The sequence below is a fragment of the Pseudopodoces humilis genome, chromosome 22 (assembly GCF_049639895.1).
Source record: "Pseudopodoces humilis isolate 2021_Gansu_Grassland_sample_001 chromosome 22, ASM4963989v1, whole genome shotgun sequence".
NCBI lineage: Eukaryota > Metazoa > Chordata > Aves > Passeriformes > Paridae > Pseudopodoces > Pseudopodoces humilis.
Window position 1 is genome coordinate 2,497,216 of NC_142221.1, and position 15,638 is coordinate 2,512,853.

General features: G+C 46.6%; 1 protein-coding gene across 1 annotated transcript; it reads right to left on the bottom strand.

The window, feature by feature from the left end:
- Positions 1 to 1,051: 1,051 nt before the first annotated feature.
- On the bottom strand, positions 1,052 to 13,870 carry LOC148182653 (uncharacterized). Its single transcript, XM_088065939.1, is given in 11 exon segments — positions 1,052 to 1,155; positions 1,792 to 2,264; positions 2,348 to 2,439; positions 2,769 to 3,178; positions 3,738 to 3,866; positions 6,376 to 6,471; positions 8,229 to 8,833; positions 9,271 to 9,340; positions 9,992 to 10,085; positions 10,866 to 10,909; positions 13,852 to 13,870. Coding segments are annotated over 11 exon segments (2,136 nt in total).
- Between the last annotated feature and the right edge of the window lie 1,768 nt (positions 13,871 to 15,638).

Consider the following 15,638-nt stretch of genomic DNA (forward strand, 5'->3'; position numbering starts at 1 on the left):
AGCGGAGCCGGGATCCACCGGAGCCGGGATCCACCGAGCGGAGCCGGGATCCACCGAGCGGAGCCGGGATCCACCGACCGCAGCCGGGATCCACCGGAGCCGGGATCCACCGACCGGAGCTGGGATCCACCGGAGCCGGGATCCACCAACCGCAGCTGGGATCCACCGACCGCAGCCGGGATCCACCGAGCGGAGCCGGGATCCACCGACCACAGCCAGGATCCACCGACCGGAGCTGGGATCCACCGGAGCCGGTATCCACTGACTGCAGCCGGGATCCACCAACCGCAGCCGGGATCCACCGGAGCCGGGATCCAACAACCGCAGCCGGGATCCACCGACTGGAGCCGGGATCCACTGGAGCCAGGATCCACCGACTGGAGCCGGGATCCACCGACCGGAGCTGGGACCCAACTGGAGCTGGGATCCACCGGAACTAGGACCCACTGACCGGAGCCAGGATCCACCCACCCAACCTGGGATCCACCAACTGGACCTGGAGATCCAATGCTCCTGGGAGATCCAGCAAACCCGGGGATCCACCGCTTCTGGGAACCCATCAGACCTGAGATCCATCAACCCTTCCCGGGGATCCACTGCTCCCATAGGCCCCACTGCTCTCTGGGATTCACCATTCCTGAGGAACCCTCTGAACCTGGGATCCACCAACCCCTCCTGGGGATCCACCGCTCCCAGGGATCCACCAGCTCTGGGGAATTCACCATCCCTGCTATTTATTTTAAGTCTGCGTGGCACATTCAGCAGAATATAATATATCCAGCTTTGTTATCCCCAGATTTCCAACTACATGGGGTTTATATTTCCTTTCTTACTTTTGGGAAAGCCTAGGCAGCAGAAGGGGAAGTCATGTGCCCAAAATTAGTGGCAAAGCCACAGGTAAAATTATGAAATGTCATTTCACAGATGCAATGAGAGGAAAGTGAAGCCTAGAAGACCCACTGCCCTGAGTCTGGCTCCATGCTGAATTGGTGCTCCTTATTTTAAATACACGCAAGGAACATTTAGCAGAGAATAAGATATCCAGCTTTGTTTACCTTCTAGTGAGGAATCTGTGAGCTGGAGAGGCTGAGCTGGTTATTGGCTTTTCATGCCATAGACTTACATCCACCTTGGAGCCCTTTTTCACAGGGGAACCTTTTAAAAAGACAAATGAAGGCATTTAATAAATATGCTCTTCATAGAATGAAATGACCCAAGCTTTGGCATCTATTCACTGCCTACTCACGGGTGAGCACTTCACTTCAACACAGCTCTTCTTGACCACAGGTTTTTAACTACATGGGCTTAGGTTTATAATTCTTTTACTCCTGGGAAAGCCTAGGCACCAGAAGGTGATATGTCCAAAATCGGTGGCAAAGCCACAGATAAAATTATGAGATGTCATTTCACACGTGCAAGGAGAGGGGAGGAAAGTAAAACCTAGGAGAGCCACTGCTCAGGGATTTCCCAAGGCATGATGTTTCCAATAAATAGCCAGGGGGAGATGAAGCTTAACCTCTGCTTGTAGCTTTGAAAGACCTGGGCAGTGGTACCTGAGCATCCCTGTTGTGTCATGTGGAAAGGATTTACCTTGCAATGTGTTGCTCAGGTTTCCTGCAGAGCTGAGGTGACTCTGTCCTGCATGATGTGTGATCCAGGGCATTTCTTCCCTCTTAGAATTCCTACCAGGCAAAGGAGTTGGCATTTCCTTCTGTCTGTCCAGGTCTCCCTCAGTGCTGCCCACCAGGCCAATCCTGCCCAGTCCATGGCCTTCCCTATCAGATGTCATACAAAGCACATCAGGATCTGTGCTGTCCAGAAGCATTTGGGCAGTCACTGTCCTCTCTTGCCTATCCCTGGAAGTCTCAGGTTCTGGCACAGAAGGAGGATCACTGTAAAGGTCCAGAGTTGTCTCTGTTGATTGTTTGTCAGGAGAGGCTTTAACCCAGCTGGCTGCACTCAGCCTCTTCCTTGTCACGTCAATCTTTTCTGTGAGTTCCCTGGACAGACTATGAATGGCTCTCACTCGATCCTGTGTGCTTCTGTGTGGAGAAAGTCCAAAAGATGAGTCCTTGGGGAAAGGTTTTGCATCTTTCTGAGGAACAGGAAAGCTCAGAGGACGTGAATGCAGAGATGGGGGAGAGCAGTCCCTCAAGTCTTCATATTTCTGAGGACTGAGAAACCAGAATTTGGATTCCAGTGGTGCTGGAGGACCTAATGCCTCTCCTTTTTTAGGTGATTGAGCTGTTTCTAGGAGTTCATTCCTGTTAAAAAAAAACCAAGAGAGAGATGTCTGCAGTGTGAGCTGAGAAAGAGGCTTTCTAGGATGCCTTTTATGTCTGAGTACCTGCTTCTGTGATCTTCAGGTGATAGAAGAGAGGATGTTTCATCCACCCAGGCCATAAAACTCCTTTCCAGTACTCCCCCACTGGTTTGCTCCTGAAAGAGAAGAGCCTGGCAATGTAAGCACTCAATAGCTGATAACAGAAAGGTAATGTTTGGCTTTTATTCCACCTAATAATTGGCTCATGTAACTGGAAAACTGCTCACACCACACAGCAAACCTGTTCTTTTAGCTCAGGCACTGGAGATTTCCAGGTTTTTGGCCTGAAGTTGAGGGTTCCAGCCCTACTAATGAGCCCAGCATTTTTTCTAAATAAAACTTTTTCTCCCTGGCACTTCAAAGTATTGGTATGAAGTGTTTCATGTCCTACCCTGTGCTGCACTGATCAAGGAGGGGTTTCAATCTGCCTCTCCTTCGGACTTACTTGCTCAAATTCACACTGAGGATTTCCTTTGGCAGAACCTGTTTTCCTGATGGGTTTGTGCATCTCATCAGGACAGGATTTCTTCCCAATAGCTTCTTTTTGTTTCCTGTACACTTCTTGCAACCTCTTCTTCCTCATCTCCACAGCCTGTGCCAAAGACTTTTTCTCTTCGAGGATTTTTTTCTTTCTTTCTGCTTTTTTTTGGTGCATAAATTCCTGAACGCTTTCAGGGCTGTAGGGGTGAGGTTTTTTAAGGTTTACCCTCCTCTTTGAAGGTTGCTTTATATTTTCTTTCTCAGACCCTTTTGGTCTCTGAGGAGATGCACTTTTTCCTCTGCTGCAGCTTCCTGAGGTGCTGGGCTTGGCTCCATCTTTCATTAATGAAGGTCCAGGTGGAGGAGAATTGATCCCTTGGGATTGATGTTTCACAGCATTTCTGGGGAGCCTGATATGTCTGTGTTCCTCACAGGCCTGGCTTTGCAAGAGAAGGTTCCTGAGTGCTTGGTTTGTACCCTCTGTGGGTGCATTTTTGCCCCTTTCAGCTTTGCTGGGAGTGACCACAGCACTGTGAGCTCCAGGGCTCTCCCCCACAGGTTCATTTCCCTTCATTCTGGAGCTGATCTCCATCACTGGCATTGCCCCAAGTCCTTGACCTCCTTCCAAAGGTTCTGTGGGAAAGATTAGGAAACAACAGTGATGTAATTATTTCAGAGAGTAACAATTCCTGTATCTATACCCAACCTGCTTCCTACCACAGCACTGAGGACTATTTGCTTGTGTCTGTTGTAAAATCTGATATTCAGGCAGAAGATAAATCTGTAAAGGTGAAATTTCAAGTTGCAATGGCCAATTGTTTAAAGAAAGGTGATCAGAAGGGCCTGGAAAGCTTTAGTTTCATTTAAGTTTAGAAACCCTTTTTTATTTTTTGGGTGTGCCAAAACAAGCAGTGCTGTAGAGGGACAGCTGTACCAAAGGTTTTTGCTGTGCTCTGCTCTCCAGTTCTGCTCCTCAAATGTGGAAGTGGAAGGGGTGGACCCAGAAGCCTTCTAGCCAGCTTCTGACCTTCTCTCCATGCAGAAACACCAGGTAGATTCACACCTGAAACAGAGAGTTTTTATTTAATTATTAAAGCCCCACATGTTCTTTGAAAGACTATTGTAACTCTTATTCCAGTCCATTTAATGGTGATTTCCAGGAATCACACTCAAGGCGTGGAGAGATCTAAAAAGTTTAAGTTGGAGCAGGTTTAAAATAAAAAAACTTGGTGCTACTTTGATAACAAAAAGTTTTTAAAGCACTCAGACTTTGGAGGCTGCCAGGATCATGAATCAGATGGGTTCATGAGTGTAAAATGTGAAGGTTCAGTGCTTTCCTAAGGCTTTACCATCAGCAGTTATATAATTCCACACTTGCAGTGTGTTCACACGGTCCTTTGAAGTTTTTCTCAGAAATCACTGACTCCCAGAGGCCTCAAAAACACAGAGAAAAGGTCAGGACTTCCTGAGTACCAGTGCATTTGAGAACTGAAGGGAAGGGGATAACAAAATTATTCTTTTCCTTGTGATTACTTCAAACTCACCAGAGGAAACTAATTCATTTTTAAACTGGTGAGAATCAGCAGGATGTGGTGGGGAAGAATCAATGGAGGATACAGGATGAGGGACAATGTCTAATGCAGAAATAAACAGTGCAGAATGCAGCACAAATAAATTACTCTTGCTTAATAGGTGATGCCACATAATAGACAACATTTATCACTGTTTTACTTCATAATTTCAGATCGTATTCACAGCATGCCAAAACTTGCACAATTATATATTTACTGCAAAACACTTGCAAGCACAAGGTGGCTGAAGAGGTACTTAGTTGAGTTTTGCATGGAGATTCTACCCCCCAAAATCTGCCCCAATTCAAATACTCACTTTTTTTTTTTAATAGGAAAGATTTTACTCTGAAATCAGCACCAGCCTCAGCTCATGTGGTTCAGTGCTCATCAATGGACTGAGTCAGGCTCTTCAAGCTGTTGCTCAGAACTTGTCTGTGTGCTGAGCTGTGGGCAGCACCTCGGAGTGAGGGAGGGACACAAAGGACTCTCCAAAGCCTCAGTGGTGAGTGGGACTGCCCTGAGATCCCCCTGTGCTTTGGGAACAGTGTGAGGCACCATCTTCTCCTCTTCCACGGCCACTGGAGGAGTCACAGCCAACAACTTTTATGTTTTCATTTGCAGCAGCCTCTGCAGGCTCCTGTGAATCGTGTCACGGGGGGAATTATGTTTTCCAGACAAGGAAGAGCCACACTCCCTGTGGGGCTGAAGTCACTTCCTATAATCCCATGGACTTCCTTTGGAAGGAACTATCACCAGATCTGTGCCTGGTGAGCACAGCAGGAGCACAGAGGGAATTGCCAGATTCTGCTGGGCTCAGGAGGGATCCATTCATATCTTTAAGGAAACAGCTTGCTGTGTCACTTTGTTTTGTGTTTAGCAGTACTAAAAATGCATTTATTTTGTACCCTGTCTTAGCTCTTCTGAATGCACCAGACAATTAATGTGTGGATCTAACAATTTTGCTTCACCATGTTATTTCAATTAAATCTTCTTTTTTATCTGCATCATGTTCATTAACTACAGCAACTATGATGCTAAAGTTCAAGAGCAGCCTGCATTCCTGATGAGAACAGTTGGTAAAAGAAACTCTTTTGATTTAAATATTCTCCTGGGCTTTTTCCCTACCTATGAACAGATGAATATTTTATAGCCGTGGTGACTTAATTTTTTGTTAACTACAGCAAATTTATAATTCATCAAATTCCTGAGTGCTCTGGCTCTGACCCCTGCCCCTCATTCATCTCTTTGTAGCCCTGCCTTGGCTCTTTCAGTGACAGAAACTAATAGCCAATAAAGACACCATGACACTGGCAGTTACAATGATGAATGCTTCACGTGGCATGGTCTTATTATGACCCACTCTCAGAGGAAGAGCAAGCCATTTTTCAAACAATCCATTAAAACAAGAAACAAAAAACAAACAAAAAAAAAAAAACCCCAAAAAAAAGGAGGGAGAAGGAAATTATCACATATTTCATGTGTTTTAAATCATACTTAGGGACTGCAGCACGCTATGCTGATAATTCCATCTGAATTAGAGAGCTTGGATTTTTTTATTTCTGCTTCACACAAGTTACATGGGAACTTGGCTGGTGTGAAGTACAACCCACAGCACTTCCACTTCTTCCCCACAACATCTGAATGCAACCATTTCTATGCAAAGCTATAGCATTAAATGGGTAAAATGACACCAGGAATTCAAACCTGCCCTTAGAAATACCTGTCAAATAAAACTGAGAACCAGCAATTGACACTTGGATAATTCATCTAACTTTTCACTGCCTGGATTCAGACCCTGCTTGGCAGGCCAGGAAATCCCTGCCTTTGGTGGCACCCTTAATTCATCAGGGAAAGAGAACTGAATAGGTGGCAGGCAGATCTTTCCACTGAGAATGTACGATTTATTTTTCATTTCTGATGATTTTTAATCCTGGTAGATCTGGAACTCAACTGCAGTTCTGTCCATCACTCCTTGGAATTTCTCATGGTTTTCAGCCTTACCTTTCCCTGCCACTGCTCTCTCCAGAACATATGATGATGAAAGCTGCTTCTGGTGTTCTATTTGAATTCTCCTTGCTGAGCTTCTCTCTCTTTGGTCTTTAATCAGGAGGTGAAAATAAAACGCAGAAAAGAATTAGTGCAGCCAAAATCAAACTCGCTCAACCCAACAATTCAATCCCAGGCCCATTCCCTTGGAATGCAAAAGCAGGAGTCTCTTTATTGAAACTGGTCACCAAACATGCAGGAATCCTTTGTTTTATTTTTGTTGTATAGATGTCCCAGGAAAGGAAGCAATGGTCTGGATCTGTCCCTGAGGCTGATCCATGACCCTGTCTATCCATACATCACAATAAACAGCTCAGCCCCGACTGCTGCAGCCCATGGGTGCAGTGGGACACCTTCCCTTGGTGTCTCTGGAGTCCAGGCCATCCTTTCCATGCACAGCTAACATTGAATACTTGGGGAGGTTCCCAATTATGATATGTCATTGCTAACCTGGGATCTTTGGGGCTTTTTTATAATCCCTTCATTGTCCACAAATGGTAAATCCTTCTCTGCCTGGTATTCTGTGCTCTTCGTCAGGCAAGGAGAGAACAGAGTTGGGTTCAGAGCACTAAAACCCAGAAAAACAAACGTTTGAGAGCCATTAGGCTGCAAGGAGCTGTGCAGATGTTGGTATTGAGCAGCTGAGCTCCTGCATGTGTGGAAAGCAGCACTGGGCTCCCAAGGCTGGGCTGCAGGTGTCTGACAGAGGGAACGCTTGGCACAGCAGCTGTGACACACTTCTTTCAGTAATACAGTAAGACAAAGTGAACAAGATGCAGCTGAACTGGAGCTGTCAATCCCCAGCCTCAGAGTCTGTCTGTCCCACAAGTCGAGCAGTTTGTCTGGAAGTTCTCTCAATTACATAAAACGATCTGAGCTAAAAACAAACTAAACAATCCTTCCCTTGGGAATATCCCAGGGAGGCTCAGCCTGGATTGTGGCTCTGACTCCTGGCTTTAAGAGGGGTAACACCAGGCTCTGGTGACAGAAAGGGCTCCCTGATGCAGCTGGAAAGGGACACGTGGCTGCCACAGACCTGAGGGCAGCACCACAACATCCCTGCAAAAGGTTAGAGAGGAGCAAATCCAAGGGAAACGCCCCTGGAAGCTGGTGGGGTGTGCCAGGCATGCCTGTGCCCAGCGAATTAACACTAATGCTATTACAGCAATGAGATTTATTAGGTGCAGCTTTTCAGCTCGGCTCCTCTGGTCCCGTATTCCCTCGGTAATCCCCCTTGGCTGAGGCTGCCGGGCTGGCCCCCTGAACCACACTAAACTGAAGTGACAGCTGTGGATGGATGGTTCTTCAGCCCCAAATTTAGCAGCAAAGCAGGATAAGAAGGTCTAATAATATTTGCTTTCAGTTCCACTGAATGAACTGTTAAATCCCCTGTAAGGCCTCTGAACTACACAATTCCTGCTTTAAATACCTGTGGTGCCTTTCCTCACTACGGTGCTGATGGCTCCTATTCCATGTTTTATATGTGGCAAAAGGAAGGATGCGTGAGGAAAGGGGAGAAAAGAATAAATTTGCAGCAAATTCTTCACTATTTTGAGGAAATTTATGAGTTTGTGTGTGCTGGGGAGTAAATCCCGTGGGGAAGTGAACTCAGTGAGCAGGGAGGGATGGACAGCACAGGGAGGTTTGGACCTGCAGAAATAAATGGATTTATCACAAGAACATGGGTGATGCCCCCCAGACACCACAGGGAGGGGTGGAATCTGTGGTAAATTATTCAGCTGTGCCAAAGCACTGCTAGGGAATACCCAGTTCCAGCCTTTCTCCATAGATTCCAGACCACCACTGACCTCTGTGAGCTGGAGCAGGAGCAGAGACCACTCTGCAAACCTTTCTTTTCAGGGCTCTCTTTGGCAGGGAGTCTTCAGCAAAAATCAGGCGCTCCTGCTCCCGGGATGCTGCTTGCTGCTTTCTCTTCTGCTCCTGGATCCTCTTCTTGAGTTGCTCTAACTTATTTTGGGGTGATTTTCTCCACAGCTCTTCCAGCTTCTGATCTCTGGCCTTGCTGGCTGCCGAAAGGTGGGATGTGGGAAGCAGGAGAGCCGTGGGGACAGGAGTGTTGCTGTCAAACAGGACAGAGAAGGAGCTGCTCCTTGCAGGGAAGCAAGGTGGGCGATGCAGGGAGCAGGGAGATTTTTCCTTCTGTGCTGTGAATCCTCTTGAATCTCCCAGCTCCATGAAATTGTCCCTTCTTGGGTTGTCCAGGCTTTTTGCAGGCACCCATGTCCCAGCTGAGCCTTTTCCATCCACAGCCCAATTGCTGGCAGGGCTGCAGCATCCTGAGGCTGCCCTGGGGGGCAGAGGGAACATTCTGGATGGGCCAGGGATCACAACAGGGCTCTCAGGAAAACAGGTCTGTGAGCGAGCAGGGGAGAGAACAGCAGAGCTTCCCTCTCTTCAGAAAAAGAGAAACAAAGGTCAGCATGTAGGATTAAAAATGATTGAATTGGTCCATACACTGACATGGGTGACTGCTGAGTTTGTGCATGTTCTGATGGTGACCTCAGCATCTCCACAGAATCAGCATTTTGCCAGTTGCCAGCAGCCTGGCAAATGAAGATAATATTAGGGAAGTACAGTGCAAATTGTGATCTGATATGAGAAATTATGGGCATGGGCAGAGAACTGATACCAGGCACTGCCTTCCTCCACTGCCTTGTTGGTCACAGCTGAGGGAGAAATTGCTTGGTGACTCTTTTGTTCCTTTTTTTCCCCAATAAACAGTAAGGTACTAAACATTTTCTGAAGTCCTGCATCCCAGAATTTTAAATCCCTTTACATGTGCCTCTATCAGCCCACCCCCAGGTGCTGTACACTCAGGTTATTATTTACCTGTGGGCTGGAGCAATCTCATTGCTCTTTTTCTCACTCAAAGCTGTTTCATCTTTGTTCCTCTTGCCATCTACAGCACATCAAAACTATGTCAATGTCCAAATGTCAGAAATACTCCTTATCCATTAAATTCAAAGAGCAACTTTGACAGGGAACCGTCCCCCCAAAAAAAACTGGCCCAAAAATATTAAATAAATATTAAAGGTTGGCAGCTGAAATAATTGGCTGTTCCCAGCCAATAAACCACCTCAGAAACAAATATTTAACAGACATAAAAATAACAAGTGAAATCTGTTCTTGTTATTAGTTTTTAAGAACAGTCTGGAATTGGGTTAAATTTCCTGCTTTTTTCTTCTCCCACTTCATCTTTTAGAAACAATTTTAAACACATTATATATTTCCTGCCAAAGTTAGCAAACAAAATGCTGCATTTACATCACTTCAGTTGATCTCTAGGGAAGAAACCCTCAGAGGAGAAGCACAGGGAGCTTTTACTGTGCTGGAGCTGGTGGGTGTTGATGCTGCAGCTTTTGCTTCAGCTCTCCCCAGCAAGGTGTGACTTCCTGTGCATTGTGATATTTTGCTGGGAACAGACAGAAAGCTGATGAAAATTCACATTTGCCTTACTAAAGAGGGTTTTTCTCTATCTCCTGTCACCTTCCCTTCCCTCCAGCACCAAAGCAGTCCCATCTCAGCGGTTTCCCAGTAACTCAGAACTCACCAAAGCTCTTTTCGTGCCAAAGCTTTCTTCTGGCTGCCTGTGATTTGGCACAGCTCCACGTTTGATGTTAAAATTTGTTTTCAATCCTTTGTAGCTGTGAAAAAGCAGATTTTTCTTTTGAAGGGAGACATATGTTTTGGGTTTTTTCTGGAGTAGCTTTTTGTTGGCATCCACTGCTTCTCTGATTAATTTTGCAGCTCCTAGTTACTGTGTAAATACTGGCTTGTCTGAGCATGTTCCATGTGGTATTTCCTACAGTTGGAAAGAATGCAGTTGACAGGGAAGATAAGAGGTGAAATCACCTCTCTCCTTTATTCACACTTTGCATGTGTGTGTGCCTGAAATTTTTACTGATGTTTTTAAAACCAGCTTAAGCTGGAGGTGTCCCCAGCCAAGAGCAACTTCAGTGGGATGCTGCTGTCAGGCCTTTGCTGTGCAAGCAACACCCTGTGGATTTGGATAATATTCTGCATTTATCCAAGGAATGTGAGTTATGATGGCAGCTGCTGTGCTCACAACTCCATCATGTTCCCTACCAAGAGGATGATAAGACAGGGAGAATCCAGAGGATGTCCCAGCTGTTGTTCTGCTCAGGGCTTCAAGCGTGAGCAAGGCAAAGCTTTGTCTGTTCTTGTCATTAACTTTGTGAGTGGTGTGAAATTGGGTAAAATTCCTTGCTTTTCCCCTTATCCTCTCTTTGTTATTTAACAAGTAAAGAGGTGATGTGTCACTGGTTAAAAACCAACCAAGTGGAAGGTTTACATTGCTTTCAATTACAATATTTCCATGGAATTCAGCCTGGAGGTGACACACAGGCAGCTGACAGAAAGAGATAAGGGTGTGTGACAGCAAGTGCTCCCTGAACTGCACATACCACTGCTTTGGCTTCCTGGAGACTCTTCCAAGACAAGGCCACAGCTGTGGAATCAAGAGATGAAAGATATTTTAGCATCTCCTCACTACTGACAGTTTCCCCTCATGCCCAAGCCAGAGTAGATCATGAGCTGGTGGCTGAAACACAGAACTGCTCCTGAAAAATTCTGTCTGGGCTGCTTTTGTATCTCAGTGTGTGCTGAGTTCCATCAGCTCTCTGGGCTGTGTCAGTGCTTGTTCAGCAAAATCCTTGCTGATATTAGCACACATTTAAAAAAGACTGAGCTGAATTTCCCAATTCAGTCCTATTTGCAGTAGTTGCTTAAAAACACCCCGAAACACACAGTATTAATTGTGAAAGAATGGCTCATGTCTTTTTATGGAAAAAAAATGAGGGACACATCAGATTCAGAGAAGCTCCTGCTGTGAACTCATTGAATCCACTGGACAGAAAGTGATCTGTGATGCTCTCAGGCTGAGGAGGTTCACAGAGCAGGTTTCTTTGGAAAGCAGCATGAAGTAGGGGGTTGGTGTTGCTTTAAGGGTTATGAACAATTACAAAACTGCCCAGCGCTCTCCAAACTTCAAAATATTTGCTCCATTGTTCCTGAAGTCACTCAATCCAGATTAAACTAAGCACTAAAGTCTTTCCACAAGTGATAAATCCTGGGTTTAAAGTAAAGTTACCCAAGTCTCTGCTATGAGTGGGCAGAGGAAAGTGGAATTTCATTACCCACATACCAGTGAGAGGATCCAGTTCTCCAGAGGCAAAGCTGTTCTCCATCTTTCAGCTCTGCTGCAGCTCTGCTTCCTTGGTCTCCTTGTCTGAAACAGCCATGCAAAGGGACAGGTCACTGCTGCCCTCTGACAACAGCCCAGGGTGTTTATATGCTGATATAAATATACATTTTCTCATCTCTTATTGCTGACTGCCCATAAAGAGCCTCAGCATTTACATTTTTGTGGTGTTTGCAAATGTTACCTGCTATTATTAATTTTCTCAGCCTTGTGAAGGAGTCTTAAGAGAGACAGAACTGGTAAATGTCCTGCTGGGGGTCAGTGCACTTTGCAGAGCTGCTTGGGAGCTCAGGAGTGGTCAGAGAGCTGGGAAAATCCACTCCATCCATCCATGCATCCATCCATCCATCATCCATCCATCCATCCATCCATCCATCATCCATCATCCATCCATCCATCATCCATCCACCATCCATCATCCATCATCCATCCATCCATCCATCCATCATCCATCCATCATCCATCCATCCATCCATCATCCATCCATCCATCCATCCATCCATCCATCATCCATCCATCATCCATCCATCCATCCATCCATCCATCATCCATCCATCCATCCATCCATCCATCATCCATCCATCCATCATCCATCCATCATCCATCCATCCATCATCCATCCATCATCCATCCATCCATCATCCATCCATCCATCCATCCATCCATCATCCATCCATCATCCATCCATCCATCATCCATCCATCCATCCATCCATCCATCCATCATCCATCCATCCATCCATCCATCCATCATCCATCATCCATCATCCATCCATCATCCATCCATCATCCATCATCCATCCATCCATCATCCATCCATCCATCCATCCATCCATCCATCCATCCATCCATCCATCCATCATCCATCATCCATCCATCCATCATCCATCCATCCATCCATCATCCATCCATCCATCCACCATCCATCATCCATCCATCCATCATCCATCATCCATCCATCCATCCATCCATCCATCCATCCATCCATCATCCATCCATCATCCATCCATCCATCCATCCATCCATCCATCATCCATCCATCCATCATCCATCATCCATCCATCCATCCATCCATCCATCCATCCATCCATCATCCATCCATCCATCCATCCATCCATCATCCATCCATCCATCATCCATCCATCCATCATCCATCCATCCATCCATCATCCATCCATCATCCATCATCCATCCATCCATCCATCCATCCATCCATCATCCATCATCCATCCATCCATCCATCCATCATCCATCCATCATCCATCCATCCATCCATCCATCCATCCATCATCCATCCATCATCCATCATCCATCCATCCATCCATCCATCCATCCATCCATCATCCATCATCCATCCATCCATCCATCCATCCATCCATCCATCCATCCATCCATCCATCCATCATCCATCCATCCATCATCCATCCATCCATCCATCATCCATCATCCATCCATCCATCATCCATCCATCCATCCATCATCCATCCATCATCCATCCATCCATCCATCCATCCATCCATCCATCCATCCATCCATCATCCATCCATCCATCCATCCATCCATCCATCCATCATCCATCCATCCATCATCCATCCATCCATCATCCATCCATCATCCATCCATCCATCCATCCATCATCCATCCATCCATCCATCCATCCATCCATCCATCCATCCATCATCCATCCATCATCCATCCATCCATCCATCATCCATCCATCCATCCATCCATCCATCCATCCATCATCCATCCATCATCCATCATCCATCCATCCATCCATCCATCCATCCATCATCCATCCATCCATCCATCCATCCATCCATCATCCTTCCATCCATCCATCCATCCATCCTTCATCCATCCATCCATCATCCATCCATCCATCCATCCATCCATCCATCATCCATCATCCATCCATCATCCATCATCCATCCATCCATCCATCATCCATCCATCCATCCATCCATCATCCATCCATCCATCCATCCATCCATCATCCATCATCCATCCATCCATCCATCCATCATCCATCCATCCATCCATCATCCATCCATCCATCCATCCATCATCCATCCATCCATCCATCCATCATCCATCCATCCATCCATCCATCCATCCATCATCCATCCACCATCCATCATCCATCCATCCATCCATCCATCCCCCTGTTCCTGCCAGTTCAACACTTACCTTTTGAAGCCTCAGCCATGCGTGGAACAAAATCTCCCCTTAGGAGCTGTGCCAAAGCCCTTTGGAGATGATCTGCAGTCTTTCCAGAGCAGCTGATCCCAAAGGCACTTCAAAAAAAAAGGTGTGAGAGCGACCACCAGCTGGGAAATCAGGAGAGCCACGTCCCAGGTCTGCCCTGCCCAGGAGTCTCGGGAGGAGTGAGAGGACCAGAGGGATCCCACTGACCCCTCCAGAGCTCAGCCATCACCACACCTTTGTTTGTGCCCCTCCGTGCAGGGCGACAGCGGCCACAGCACAGGGAGGGGCTGTTGGGAACACAGGAGAAAACAAACAGCAACAAGAGGAGCCTGAGCGCTGATCTCAGCTTGCAAACACGCGGTAAGGCGCCAGCAGATTTTGCGACAAGCCCTTGTGTCCTTTCCAGGGTGTTTGGCATCCTGGTGGTGGCCACTGGCAGGGCTGGGTGGCTGCAGAGGACAGGACAGGGTGACCAGCCTGGGGCTCAGGTGGAAACAGCTCTGCACTTCTGGAATGGCCAGAGCAGGGAGAGTGACCAGATCTCCTGGAGTCCTCATCCCAGGGCACCTTTCCTCATTATAGAGCAACATTTCCCATTCCAGGGCATCTCTCCTCACACCTTCCCCCGTGGGCTCACCCAGTGTTTGATCCTGCTGTCAGTCACACCTGAATTTCTCTTGAAAGCAGGGGGCTTAATTTTGGGGTTCTATTTAGGGGGAAATTAAAAAAAAAAATAAATTCTGGTCTTTATGATTATAAGCAAAAATTTGATAATATAAAAGAAATGTATACTAAAGTCTCAAGTGAAGCTTTTCCTCCTTTGTGAGTATCACTTATTTTAAGCGTCACAATTTTTGAAGTGTAAGTATTTGGAATCTGGGCTGTGACCATTCAGGTTCTCCAGGTTTTGGGTTATCCGAGGGGAACAGTCTGATTAGCCAACAGCAGAGGGCAAACGGAGCCTGCACACTGGAGCTGTGCACTCCGTGTTTGGAGGCTCCCGGCCCCAATTTCTGCCGGGACAGCCCAGGGAAGGGGCAGGAACCAGCTCGGACAAAGCCTGAAGTGGGAAGAAGCAGCAGCAAAACTCTCACAACAGCAACAATTCACTTTTCTTTTCGTTTTCACTCTTCTTATGGAGCACCTGATGGACTTCAGGGGGCTGTGATGTCCTGGACAGAGGCCTGACAGTGAATTTTTTCCAGCCCCTCAAAATTACCTCTGCAAAGCCATACACCACTTACTGCTGTTGTGGGTTGAATTTCAGCAAGTACCCCAAGAAGAGGCTCTGTACCCTCCCACCTCACTGCAGAGCAGAGCCAACTGTGTGCTGTTCCATCAGCACTTTGGTTTATATTGAATCTGACTCTTTATTCTGGTTTATATCTTCAATTATTTGTTCATTCTTTATAACTCTACAGATTTGCTTCTAGCAGCAATGTCAGGATTGTGAGTGTTGGGTATTACTGGAAAGCACTTGGTGAGGGGGGTGAGACACTGGCACCACATCCTTCCATGCCCACGGATCCCTGTGGTCTCTGAGAAGTTCTCTTGAAGAAACAAATCTAATAAATGTCCCTGCTCAGAGCCTGTGCTCACATAGCCCCAGAATTTCAGCTTTTCAAGCCTAACCAAACAAGGAATTCCTGAGTGGAGTCTCAAAGTTCCCGTTTCAAGCTGTTCCAAGCCAACGTTCTGGCCTGATTAGAGGTTTCAGTGCTGGGAATGCAGAGCCTGTCCAAGAGGGGAGCCACAGCTATTCCGGGTGC